Source organism: Artibeus jamaicensis, unplaced genomic scaffold (assembly GCF_021234435.1).
Source record: "Artibeus jamaicensis isolate MK-2021 breed Jamaican fruit bat unplaced genomic scaffold, CSHL_Jam_final contig_490, whole genome shotgun sequence".
In the NCBI taxonomy this organism is placed as follows: Eukaryota; Metazoa; Chordata; class Mammalia; order Chiroptera; family Phyllostomidae; genus Artibeus; species Artibeus jamaicensis.
Genome location: NW_026521861.1, coordinates 16876783 through 16890747, shown reverse-complemented (window position 1 = coordinate 16890747; position 13965 = coordinate 16876783). Strand labels below are relative to the sequence as shown.

The 13965-nt window shown below is 57.0% G+C and overlaps 1 protein-coding gene across 1 annotated transcript in view; it reads right to left on the bottom strand.

Annotated features, from left to right (window-relative positions):
* Window positions 1–12845, bottom strand: part of HTRA1 (HtrA serine peptidase 1) — a 46291-nt gene extending 33446 nt beyond the window's left edge. The window contains exon 1 of the mRNA XM_037164857.2: window positions 12171–12845. Coding sequence (XP_037020752.1) covers window positions 12171–12648 — 478 coding nt within the window. The 5' untranslated portion in view covers window positions 12649–12845. The remainder of the gene's footprint in view (window positions 1–12170) is intronic.
* Between the last annotated feature and the right edge of the window lie 1120 nt (window positions 12846–13965).

Here is a 13965-nt window from a genome sequence, read left to right as displayed (position 1 = left end):
GAATTTGAGAATGACTGTGTGAGGTGCAGGAGGAGAGGGCTGGAGCAGCTGAGGGGGGAGAAGGGAGGCAGACATGCTGCATTACAGGATCCAGAATGCCAGGGACTCAGCTTCCCCCTCGTCCGGGAACTCGGACAACCTCCTCTCTGGGCATCGGGAGAGCAATCAGTTTAAACAGGCTCCTAACGGGCTGCAGCAAAGACTTCCTGCGAGACTCGTTTTCTCCGTATTTTCAGTCGGAGTGACTGCATTCTATGTGTCCCACTCCATTAAATTCCAAGGACACCTGTCAGCCACCGCTCCAACCCAGAGGCTGGCCCAGAGCTGTTCTGGTACGTGGAGGCAGCAGACACAGAAGCGAGACTTTGCACATTCCAGAAAACCAGACCCCCATTCTAATCGGATGGGGGGCCTGGGCACAGAGGAGCCTGACCCACTAGGGCTCTCTGGGCCCTGCCAAGAAAAGGCACAAGAAGAAGAGAAGCAGCACTGGCTGGGGCCCAGACAGCAGACGAAGTCTAAAGTGAACCTGAAGGTCCAGGGCACCTCTTAGGAAGAAGGAGACAAAAAAGACGGCCTTGGTGTCAAACTTCCCACAGCCAAAGACTCTGGGACCAGTTCTTGTTCCAATAAACCGAATTCACAAGTTGCAACTGTTACTATTTTTATTAACGCCCTGAATTGAATGGGACTACTATACTCTCTGTCTTTTGCACAGAAATAAAGAAATAAAATTCAGGGGCATCACATGTGACCTATTTGTTTCCTCTTCATGAATAGAGGAGGAAGAGGAGGTGGAGCCAGGAGCCCGGCCTGGATTTCCAGCCCACACTGGCACTTCCCAGCACTGGCTGCCCCTCTCTTTCCGGTGCAGCCTCCCAGACGCTCAGAGTGGGAGAAGCTCTCCCGAGGCCAAACCTCAGCTGGCACAGCTGTCCCCACGTCCCTGGGTCCCGAACAGGAACTGTTTGCAGGGGCCAGGGCCAAGGCCGCACACAGCAGATGGTGCTGAAAAAGGCTGGGCAGGTGAAGGGAAGAGGCAGAAAGACTGACCCAAACAAGTCCAAGACCATCTCACCCGATTAACAACAAGCGTTTGGAGGCGCCCGGCCAGCTGGCGGCCGAGCCCTGGATGCACCACCAGTCACGAGCACGGCCCAGTTCTGCGGCTTCCATTCTGCTGGCCCAGGTGCTTTATCCAGAGCCACATGTCTGTGTTTCAAGGTGCCTGTCACTGATAATTACGTCTCAGTGTCACTGGCCAGAGCTGAGTGCTTGGGCTTGGTCAGTATTGTTGCCCGTGACAGTCTTTGCTGACCTATTTTATGGCCAAGGGAAAAAAGTTTCCAATCAATTACACCAAACGGTTTTTTGGCAGGGGGCTGGGGTGTTTTTGTTTGTTTGTTTGTTTGTTTGTTTGTTTGTTTTGTTTTGTTTTTTCAGAAGTCTCCTGAATGCCTGGCATGTGTCTATTATTTTCTTGAAGGAAACGGTTGATTGCTCAGTTCACAAAAACACTATTAACTTTCTTCTTGATAAGCATCTGGCTCCAGTCTCGACCTTCCCAGATTTCTCAGCTGGGTTCTCTCTTCCTGCTGCGACGGCTCCTGGCTGTTATGTCTGGAGAAGCCAAGGCGGTCCCAGCTCCCGAATATTTCAGCCACAAGCAGCGGGCAGGGAAGCGAAGGGTTGGTTTATTAAGGGCCCCGGAATGCATGCCTCAGCTGGCAGCAGTCACCCTCCCTGGACCCTCTGGTGGAAGAGGGACAGCTTGGGGCTTGGGGAAAAGGGACAAAGTGGTAGAGGTGTGATATGATGTGGCGTGACGGTGACGCCAGACGCTCCATCCAGAAGCACCCTGAACCCACCAGCTGATAAGCACGAGGTTCCAGACATGAGGAGGAGACTGAGGGGCACTTGTAAAATGAGATAAGCCAGAGGGAGTCTGTCTCAAGGAAGAAGGGAGAAGTGAGTCCTGAGACTCGGGACAAGCCACTTCCCCTCTGTGCACCTCAGTTGCCTCATTAGTAAGACAGGGTAGGCCGGACCACTTCCGACATCCTTTCCAGCCCCGCAAAAGGCTGTACGGCCTCATGAATCTGCGAAGTGGCTTCCTGATCCCCCCTCACCACGTGCAGTTCTCATCAGGATGGAGTTTCCCATTTTCTACGCAGTCTTCCTGGGTCTCGTGCGCCGATGTTGCCTGTGCAACCAGTCACTGCCGCCTGGGCAGTGGAGAGTTTCACAGGGACTTTCAGGCTGAGGTCAGCAACCCCCACCCAGGAGAGGAGATCAGACACAAGTCCGGCCTTCTGGTACCACACAGCGGATGCCACTCGGTCAGGAGGGGGCTGAAATGTGGACACGGTTACAGCAGGGACGCGTCTTAGGGACACTGTGCTCAGCGAGCGAGATGGAGACGAAGGGCCACACATTATCTGATGCCCTTTATATGGAACGAATGTCTGGATGCAGGGAAATCCAGCTGAGATGAGAACAGATTAACGGTTGCCTAGGGCTGGGCTGAGGCTGGGGGGTGAGGGGGAGGTATGGAGGGCTTCTTTAGAAGGGTACATTGTATAGTATGAGAATTATATCTCGATAAAACAGAACCAAAAAAAGAAAAAAATTAATGTCACTTGTTTCTCCTCACTTCGTCCACATGGTTATTAGAAAACTGGATTTTATATGTGTGGCTTGTGTTTTCTGCCTGTACAAAACATGGGAGTAAACACATTCTTCACTTTCCCAAACAAACAGACACAGTCAGGCCTCCTCCTGTATCCTGGACAGAGCTGGCGCCCGGGAAGCAGAGAGCCCTGGGCCAGGCATCCAGAAACTCCGGTTCTCTGTCCCCGCCTCACCTGTGACCTCGGGCCCTCACATCCCTTGCTTGTCCAGCTCCTCACCAGCCACACGACCCCTTCCGGTTAGACAATCTGTGACCACGGCTCCATCCCCAGGTAAAACCAGAATGCGAAAGTACTCTTTCCAGCCCCAGGTTGCTCATCCGCCAAGATCGACCCGAGAACGAAGGTCATGCATGGACAGAAGAGGCAGTTACTGACCCAGCTGCAGGGCCGGTCTGCTACCGCCCCACTCCGCTTATCCTGAAGGGTTTCTTTGGGGAGGGGACTTTCTCTTTGGCTTTCCTAGCTTTCAGTGACTCAAGAGGTTGATAATTCCATAGCGGATGGCGATGAACATGGGTACAAAACTCACGGAAAATAATTTAGCAAAATATGCCAAGAGCCATAAAAAATCCATATGCTTCCCCAGTTACTGCACTTGTACCTATCCCAAGGGAATGAGCCTAGATACAGAACTAACCATGGACATGAGCACGTCCGTTTCAGCTTTGTCTGCGACAGCAGCCGTGGCACAGGCGGCCAGGAAGAGGGCGAGAGAGTTCACCAGACACTGGGGTGACACTCGGGACAGAAAGGATGCAGCTGCCCGGAGGCTGCTGGGATCACAGACCTTTCTTCCTCTCTTCATTTTTTTAAAGATTTTAGTTATCTATTTTTAGGGAGAGAAACATTGATGTGCGAGAGATACATCGATTGGTTGACTCTCACATGCCCGGGGGACCAGGCCTGCAACCCAGGCACGTGCTCTGCCTGGGACCTTTCACTGGTCCTGACTGAACCAGCAACCTGTCACTGAGCGGGCCAGCACTCAATCCACCGAGCCACACCAGCCAGGGCTTCTCTCTATGTTTGATGTCATAACTAGACTCTCTTTATAACTTGGAAAAGCTGATACAGGACAATATGTGAGCAAATGTGCTGATGCATTTCCCTGGATGTCTACGCGAGGGTGAGAGACATGACTGATGGCAGTCTGTGTGCCGAGAGCAGAAACGGTACTCCGCCCAGAGAGACTCCAACCGCAGCTTGAAAGACACTGAAGCCTCTGAGCCCTGATTTATGATGACTTTTTTCCCCCTCAGCAACATCCCTGTAATTACAGCTCAAGGGCATTAACATGCGCTTACAGTTCTTGAGAGGAGAAATCAGTCTTTATATGGACAGCTTTCGAGTCTTTTTCCAACCCATGGAGATCACTGGGGCGAAGAGTTTTCTTTAGCATCATTTTATAACAGGAGACTAAGTAAAAGCACCGCCGTTTCTTGGCTGCCTGGGAAAATCCTGTGGGTGAACCCTGCCCTCTGCCTTTGAGTGCCTCAGTTTCCCCATCTGTGAAGTGACAGGTTGAGCTATAGCACCTGCAAGGACCTTCCACACTCAGGTTTCACCCTCCAGGATTCCATCCTTTCCACAAGCCAGTTGGTGGCCTTGGCCAGCCACCAGTGTCCCCGCAGGGAAGGGGGTGCCCTTGCCCAGAAGATGGGGGAAGACATGAAAATGGGGAGTGGGTGTGGTCAGAGATGGGCTGTGGATGGTGAGAGCACAGTGAGAGTTTTCAGGGGACGGAGAGCTCTGTGGCTGACCCTATAGGGACAGACGAGAGTCTCACACAGCCCCACACGGAGGACCCTTTCGGGATGGCCTCAAGTTCCACCCTTCCGCCCACACCTTCTATGCTGCTACCAGACTTCACCCAGGTTGTTCCCAATGAACCACACTGGGCTGCTCTTCTCAGAGTCAAATTGATAGGGAAACGTCGAGCTAGGCTCCCAGCAACCTCAACTCAGGCCCTTTCCTGACCAGCAAATATTCCATCAAAACACAGGGGAGAAACTCAGAAGACAGGTCCCAGGCCCAAGGCAAGTGGGCCTTGCTCTCTGCAACAGGGGCGCAGGCAGCCGTGCGAGCTCTATGATGGTGGAGGTTCTGCTGTTTGGAACCACGGCATCTGCCCTGGGAGATGGGGGAGGCGACCTCTGCCTTCGGCGTCCCTAAATCAGAGGGTCAGTGCTTGAGGACAATTCCGTCCCCTTGGCCAAGCTATGATGTCTCAATGGGACCACGGAACATGAGAGGAGACCCACGTCCTGGTGCCCAGGAAGCCGCCTGCGTTTCCACCCTTGGCTCCACTGACTGGCCCGGGTTCCTCCAGGAGTCCTGGAAGAGTCTGGGATTGTCGGCAGAGATCCTCACTCCTTACAACAGCAATGCCCCTGGCTGACCCATCTGACGCTCACGATGTCCTTCTGAGGTCTCCGGACAGCATCACTAGCCCATGTTGCAGATGAGAAAACAGAGGCTGGAGGGAGATAGTCACTCATCCAAAAGGACCAAGGGGGGCAAGACCCAGGTCTCCTAACACCATGGACCTTAATGGAGCCATCGGTTCAGGGCTTCTTTATTGGCTCGGGAGACCCCAACACCCCCTCCCAGGAACTGATAGACACAGGCAGCAGAAAACCAGGGAGGCTGCAGTTGACTCGAACAGCACTGTGAGTTCACCGGACCTACGGGACGTTAACAGAAGACTCTACCCAACAACAGCAGAACATTCTGCTGTTCACATGAAACATTCACCGAGAGACCACCCTCCGCACCACAAAACACACCCTAACAAATGTCAAAGAACAGACACCCTGCAAAAAATGTTCTCAGACCACAAGGGGACTGTACTCGAAATCAGCCAGAGAGAGGCAGCTGGAAAGCCCCCAGATTTTGGAGAGTAAACCGCATGCCTCGAAGTAACCCCGGAGTCAAAGCAGCCTCCGGAGCAGGTGGACAGTAAGGCAGACTTGGGTTCGGTCCGGCTCTGCCTCCTCCCGCTGGGCTGGGCGCCTGGGACGATTCATTCACTTCATCCCTGCCCCTCCTTCCAGGAGACCGGAGACAATGCCCCGCCTCCCAGAGTCATGAAGAGGGAAGAGCAAGGCAGTACTGTCACCGGATCAGCACCCAGCCCTTCAGGCACTGTTCCGTCCAAGGCTGTCCCCTGCCCTCCGGGCTAGCTCAGCCTGTGCCAGAGAGAGGCAGCTGTGACTGCTAAAAGCTGAGTCCTCCCTCCTCCATATCCAGTTGGCAGCCATCGGCCTGGGCAACCTCAACGGGTGGAACACTCCTCTCTCCATCCATCCCCACCGAGCGGTGACTGCCACTCGGAATGCTGGCACCAGAGAGAGGGCTCTCCTGGGCACGGGGTACGAGCTGACTCGACTGCTGGACGAAGCACCAAAATCTGTCCCGAGAGGAGAAAACACAAAACAGAACAGCTCACCACACAGGCGGGCCCACTGTCTTCTCGAGATCTGATTGCACAACGAACATTTAAAAGTTTCCCGAGGCCTGAAGATGTTGCACAAGGCCCTGAGTCACGAAGACGAGTTTATTCGAATTTGCAAATGATCACAACGCCAGCCACAGCCATCGGCCCTCCGAGACCATCGGGTGCCTCGGGAGACAGGGCTGACTGCTGGTGAGGGACCAGCTGCTGCCGCGTGATGCGAATTATTGTTATGAAGTAGGCTTATTTGACGCCCTGTCCTAGGAACCTACACGAACAGAGTAGCTGTGGATTCCTGCACCACTTTTTGTCTCCCAGAGATGCGACCCATCTGTCCCTGTGAGGAATTTCCAAAGCGTGGAAACCAAGCCCAGTGCTGTTCAAGGGGGTCTCGGGGCTTCTGTACAACTGCCGTCCCCTGAGCATCGCCAAGTCCAGGGAAAGTCCATGAGGTGACATTTGTAACATCCCAGGCACATTCCAGACACGCAGGTCTTCATTCAGGAGAAGGCGCGCACGTCCCACCCCAAACAGGCGACCCCCGCGGGGTTCCAAAGGTGACAGGCAAGGTCGCCTCTGGATCCCTCTGCCCAGAGAACCTTTTCTAACTTACTTAGCGACAAATTCCAAGCCAGGCTCCGGGACACACCCCCGCCTCCTCCCCCTCCTATAACTGCCTGCCCACCTTATCCCCAGGGAGACAAGCCCACCACAGCTCTTCCTGCACCGAGAGCCTCGCTGCGGGACAGCTGGAGGATGAGGAGGGTAAGGGCGCTCTGCCAGCTCTGCCGGCTGTGTTCTGGAGCAGTTCTCTGCTCGTCACGGGATTAGGTGCTTCCTTCCTCCAACACCCTCCGAGGTGTGGATAGACGAGCTATTAATTTTATCGCTCTTTTACTGACGAGGACACCGAGACTTAGGGGGATCGGGCCACACAGTCAGGAGGTGCTGCTCTGGCTTCAGAAGCCCAGCCCTAAGGTGTTACATGACCGACTACAAACTTCAGTAAGGGCCGCCGAGACTCACTCACCACCGACTCCCCAGACCCGGACACTCCCGAGTACACAGTAGGTGTTCAATAAATGCTCTAAACGCACCTCATGTCACTGATAGCAAAAGCTGAACTCTGCGCCCCTCAGCAGCAGCAGAGGGGCCCCTTTGCTGCCACTCACATCTGTTCTGCTGCGTGATGTCCTGGCCGGTGCCTGTGAGACCACGTCAGCCGGCAGCACCGGCGCTCCTGCCACTGCGGGGGGCCTTTTGGAAAAGTGACTGGAATGGCTACACATCTCGGTTTCTCTTTGATTTTCTTTCTTAATGGCAGGGAGGGTGGGGAAGGAGACATGTAATGGTTCAGGAGGGGCCTCTTCCCACGGACCCCCATACCCTGGCCTCCCGGCCCCTGGGAAGCCAAGAGGGGCACCAGGTTCCCTGGAGCCTCATCTCCTGGGGATGGGCTCGTCACCACTGTGGCCGTCCAGGGTCTCGCAGCAGCTGGCACAAAGCTGAACTAAGCACAAGGCCGCCAGGCCCAAGATGGGCCACATGCATTCAAGGACAACCTTGGCTTTAACCATCAATAATTTTAGAAAAAGAAATGAACTCCTGAAGAAGCCAGCCAGCCTTTGAAACAGGGATGAGGTGACCACAATTCTCCAGAGACTGGTTTTCTTACGTGAATCACAGCCCAGTCCAGCCAGAAGGGCCCTCAGGGATCATCTGGTCCTATCTCATCATGGTGGAGGCCCTGAGAGGTCGGTGGCCGGTCACCTGGTCAGGTAACAGCCGGGGAAGGGCCCGAGCCAGCTGCCCGCTTGCCGGTCCCTCCACCCCAGCTGGCCTTCCAAGGAACGCTCAACCACTGCCAAGTTTGATTTCTTCTTTAAATGAAGCCTGACCAGAGCTATTTATTCACTTCATGTATAAGCTCATGGAAACTCTGATTGCTCGCTCCAAGGCACGGTGCTGTGTCCAGGACCACACGGCCCCACATGGACTCAGGGCCCAGCTCCGCAGTCCCGGGGCTGCCGGGCCTCCGACCACAGTCAGCTCACGGTCCCCACCACCTCCGCTGACCGAAGGCAGTTATTTTAGGTTCTGATGCAACCCATTTACAGCTCTCTGGATGGAATGAAGTTACTCAAACGCTTGGCTTTTGCTGTTAACTTACTAATGTTATAAAACCTTAATATTTTAACTCTCTAGCAAAACCAACTCAGAATAAAAGAAGATAACCAACTGCCCTAGCCAGGTGGCTCAGTTGGTTGGAGAGTCAACCTGGACACCAAAGGGCTGTGGGTTCAATCCCCCTGGTCGGGGCACATATGGGAGGCACCCGATCGATGTTTCTCTCTCTCCCTTCCTCTCTCTCTAACATCCATAATAAACATGTCCTCAGCTAGGGATGAAAAAAAAGAAGACAACCAGTCCAGGTGAGCGATGTCTTAGAAACATCGAAGCCTGCGCTTCCTCCCCTGCAGTGCCCGGCCAGCTTCCACCTTCAGATGCCTTCCCTCATCAGCGCCGGGTGAGACCAGCTCGGGGCGCCCCTGGGCGTGGAGACCCTTGGGCCCATCCGGGCTGCTGTTTGTGGGCTTTCCTGGAGCGTGTACCAGGAGGACAGATGGACTTGGCTGCTGGTGTTTGGGAGTCTTTTTCGGAACCCTTTCCTGGCTTCATGTCCATTCACAGCAGAGTATGCAACGCTGTACACCCAGGCCAGGCTCCGGCGAGGCCTGGGAATTCTCTCCCCACCAGCGACTTAAGGCCCAGGGCTCCACTTTATTGCAGCCCCCTGTTCTCTTGCTTTTCTTCAGCAAGGGCTGGCTGTCCTCCAGCTCCCGTGCCTGCTGCCCAAGACTTGGGATGTGTCTCATGTTTCCTCTCAAGGCCATGGCCGTCTGGAGCAGTTTATTCCAGCTGTTAGTGGAGGCTTAGCTGGGGTTGGCTTAGAACCTCCGTTTCTCCGTCAGCACACGGCATGGTGATTGGGAATGGGCTCTGGACCAGATGTGCGGGTTCAAGTCCTGGGTTAGGTGCCACCCTGGCCTCTGTCTCCCAGCAGTGACACAGGGCAGCTACCCTGCCCCTCACAGGATGGCCAGGAGGGTCATATGGGCTCAGAGACCCTGGAGACAGAACGAGCACCGAGCCTATGTGAGTCCGTATTATTTGATTACACTATTGTGAGTTACAAGTCCTTCCTGTTCTGTAACCTCCTGACTGGGGCAGAGCTTTTGCTTTAAACTAATCTGAACTGCTGACGGTGGAAGCCGACAGCCCTTTGTTCTCTAGCACAGCTGGGCACTCTCCCGTCCGAGCCCTGACAGCAGCGTGCATTCCCGAAATAGGTGATTTGCCTTCGATTCCAGGACCATGATTAGATGCCCCCTGGAGAATTTGGTAAATGGCTCACAGACTAACAAACTCTTTTTTGGAAGGACACCACCCTCCACCGTCCAAAGACCCAGCCTGCCTCCAAAAGGCACTGCTCACCAGCCCAGGGACCTCCGGCCCCAGGACACTTCCTTCCTGGTCCTTCCTCTCTGCTCCAGACAAGCCCTCCTTAGCATCTCGGAAATCGTGGGCCTGCCTCCTGTCTCCGAGGCTCCTCCCTCACTTCCGGGCAGGGCCAGCTTCAGGCCTCCAAAAGGCCTCCTATGCCCCGCGACCTACCCCCCCCACACACACACTCCCTGCTAAAACAGCACTCCTGCCAACGCTCTCAGCCAGAGCAGGCGGCCAAGTCACCTCATTTAACAATGACATCAAGTGACCTGCAGGTGGGCAGGGCTGAAACTGAAAGAAGGCTTGGCTCCCAGGCTCCTATCCTCAGGGGCACCTCTGTAAGGTCAAGGGCACAGGGCTAGCGCAGGGGAGAGGGGGGTGGAAAAAGCAAAGCCTCCCATTAAAGGAAGCGTGGATAGATGTGTAGTTCAAGCACTTCTCATTTCTTCATCCATTCATCCTTTCATCATCCAACCGCATGCCTATCTGGCGCCTCCTCCGGGCAGGCGGGCAGGCAGGCGGGCGGGCAGGCAGACAGACAAAAAGAGCCAGACACCCTGTGGAGCTCAACAAATATTTGCAGAAAGAAAAAGGGAAGGATGAGCACCGTGCTACACCCTCTCTGTCTCCCGCTCTTTTCAGGGCCACACACGCCCTTGCGTGGCTGTCCACTGGCCGGCTCTCCAGGGAGCCTGCCGAGGGCCTGACCCAGGGAGAGGAACTGTTTCCCTCCACACAGTGACTGCGAATGGCCGCCAACTCCAGCGTCACTCAGGGACGCACCTCACTGGCAGTACATTAGGCACCGGTTACTCAGGACCCCGGGCCAGCAGCTGCTTCGCCCCTGACGCCCTCCCCACCTGTCCTGGATGCACCGGTCAATTCAGCACGCCCCAAACAAGGCTCCACTGAGGATGTGCCCCACGCCAGCTGGGTGGGATGCACGGCCCAGCCTTCTGGAAACGTCCTTCATGCCGCCTGTCCTATGCCCCAGCTCTGGGACTAAGTAATGCACTCAGAGCTGTATCGGGTTCAAACTGTCTGGGTTCAAACTGTGGCTCAGTGGCCTTGGCACGTCATGCAACCTCAGTTCCTCCACCTGCAAAATGGGAATGGCAGCAGAGGCTCCCTCCTCTGCGGCTGTGAAGACAGAGTGAGGTCTCGCGTGGGCACCTCCGACACCAGGGCTGGAGCCCAGAGCAGGCACCAACAGGTGCGTGTTTTCATCACAGACCAGGCTCCGCGGTCACTCACTCCTCTGCAGGGAGCTCTCCTCCCGAAACCAGGCTGTTTCCTGAGGGCGGGTACCAGGCTCCCTGCACTCTCCAAGTTTTCCTACACTCCCTGGCGCCGTCCCCTCAGTGCGAGTCAAACCGTGCCAGATCCCAGTTGGTCGCATTCCCACAAAGAAAATCCAGACCCAGACCAGCCCCTCCGCTGGGCTCCCCTCACCCCCTCTCCATGCACTGCCCACGGTGGGGAGACAGAGGGTGGCTGCGGCCAGGGACACTGCCCAGCCCTGCTGGCCCTGCAGGGCTGGACTGGCCGCAGCTGAACTCCACATTGTTTACCCACATGGTCTCTCCGCCGGAGAGAAGTGTCCTTCTGGAAGGTCTCTGAAGGTTTCTCCACCCTCAGCACCACCACCACCGGAGACGCAGCTTGTTGATACAGAGAAGAGAGAAGGGATACAATTCTTCCTCATCCCTAATCCCTCACACTTCCACCTCTTCTGATGTTGTGACCCAAAAGCCCATTCAGCTTATTCAAGCAGAGTCACTTTCATTTTTGTAGGATTGGCTCAAAACACTGAGAAGCAAGGCCGGCAGCCACGCCTCAGCGGCGTCTGCAGCAAGAAGCCCATGCCTGGCCAGGGAGAGCGTCTGGGGAGACTTGGGCGTGGGGTGGGCAGCATGGTTCCTTTCGAATAAAAAGTTAAACAAAGTTGTCCCAGATGGGACCCATAATAAAGTGAGTTTGTGGATCATCTTACAGGGGGAGGGGGGCGAGTCGGATGCAGAGAAGTATTGCAGAATGGAAAGAGACAGAAATGAGTCCCTGTGGTCCCAACGACTCCAGCTTGCTTGGCACAAGGACCTCACCTTCCCCAGTCCCGAACTTCCCTCCTCCCGCAGGCTCCCATTCCTACCTTTGTCCCCGGGGCCAGTGTTGTGCGGTTCCCCTCAGGGCGCGCAGCAGCCGGCCACCAGGTGGGACGCCCTGTCACCCTGACTGCAGGACAGCATGCTGGGCACCCCCTTGGGCGCCCACCGGGTACGGAACCAACCCCAGGCTGGGCGCAAAGCTTGGCTCAGGGGGGGCCCCGAGGCATGCTGCTTGGGGTCAGCGCCCTTCTCTCCCAGCGAGTGGGTGCCTGAACATCCCTCAACGTTTTCCTGCCCCTCGGTTTGCCCGTCTGCCCCGCAAGGGCCAGTTTCGGGCCGGGATGGGGAGACCTGGAAGCTCCCCGGAGCTAGACTCCGCAGGGGCAGGGTGGGGATCACGCCCGCAGGTACCTTGGCCGCAGGCGCCCCGCTGCAGGACGATGACCGGCGGCTGGTGCAGACTCTCCGAGCGGCGGCTGGCGGCGCGCAGCTGGCACAGGTTGGCGTAAGTGTTGGAGTCGCTGCCACACACCGGCTCGCTGCTGGCGCACTGGCAGAGCCCGGCCTGCGCGCGCCGCCGCACGGTGGCCGAGGCGGGAACCCCGAAGGGCACCACGCACTGTAGCCCCTCTCCGCAGGGGCCCTCCTGCAGGCCGCACTCTGCGCCCTCGGGCGCACCGCACACCTCGCAGCAGCCGCAGGCGTCGCGGACGCGGCCACCCTCGCAGTGTCCCGGCGGCGCTGGGCAGCGCGCCACCTCACAGCGCTCCGGGCAGCCGGCGGGGACTAGCGACGCGCGGCTGGACCTGGGCAGCTGCACCGAGAGGTGCGCCGCTAGCAGCAGCAGCAGCAGCCGCCGCGGGAGGGACGAGGCATGCGCAGGCTGCATGGCGGCGCGGACGGGCGGCGGCGGCGGAGGCAGCGGGCCGGAGACGGCTGCGGATCCGGGGAGCTGCTCCGAGGAGAGCGCGGGAGCGACTGGGGACGCGGTACGAGTGCGCGCAGCCGTGCAGCCCAGCCCACTGGCCTCGCTGCAGTGACGAGCCGCTTTGGGGACGGGCACAGCGCCCGGGAGGGGGGCCGGCCGGAGGGCGGGCAGGAGGGCGGGCGGCTGGACCTGGGACCGCCTGAGGCGGGGGCCAGGCGGGCACGTCTGGGCTCGCGGGCCCGGGCGGGGCGGGGCACAGGCCACTTCCGCAGGCTCCGTTTCCCGGTCTACGGGTACCACTAATTCGCCCTTTGTGGGGTTGCTCAGCACGACTTGCCACCTTAAAACTAAAAGGAGACTCTGCGGAGGTCCCTCACGCGAGAGTCCCCTGAAAAAGTTTCCGCAGATTGCTGAGCTGGGGACCGGCGATGGCAGCGGGGAGAGGGGTGGAGTGGGGGGGACTGGAGGTGACGCTGCGTGATGGTGGCACCGCTGGCGAGCACCCCTCTGGGACTCGCCCACTGGCCCAGAACTCGAGACTATGACCGCGGGCCCTGTGCAGCCGTACAAAGACTGCGACGACCGTGGGACTGGCAGAGAGTGTCACGGTTAGGTGACAAAAAGCGAAGTGACTAGAATATAATAATTCGCACCTGGTTCCTTTTAACGCTGTGGGTGGGATGCCTGTTCGTACCTGCACAGAAGAATCGCCTGGGGAAGGAGATGGGAGACGCTCGTGAGGGCCCGAGGGAGTGCGAGATCTGGATGGGAGAGGGGCTCGCACTGTGAATCCTTCACCACACGCATGATCAGCTCTAAATATTGTTGCTTTTAATAAAATGGCTCACCTTTGCTCTTCCACTTGAGTGTTGGGTGCATCCTTTGGGACAGAAGTGAGTCACGGGGCGGGGGTAAGGGTGGGGGTCCTGGAGGTGGGTCCCCAGACTTTGCCAGGCCCTCAGGCTGCAGGCTCCAGGCCACATGGAGCAGGTGGGCCAAGCTTGGTCCCAAGGACCCCAGAGGAGGGTGGCTTACACACACCCTGCCGTGCAGGGACCAGCACGCAGAGGTGCCCAAAGGCAGTGGCCAGGGAGTGTGGACCTTGGGGTGCAGTAGGCACGGGAGGGAGGCTTAAGGAATTTTGCTCTATTCTTCCCGCCCTTCCCTTGTGCATGCCTTTCCCAACAAAGGTTCAGTAGCTTTAAATTCAAGTATAACCACCCCTCAAAGCACCTCCCAAGTCTGATCCATGTGAGTGCCCAGGGGCTGTAAGTCCAG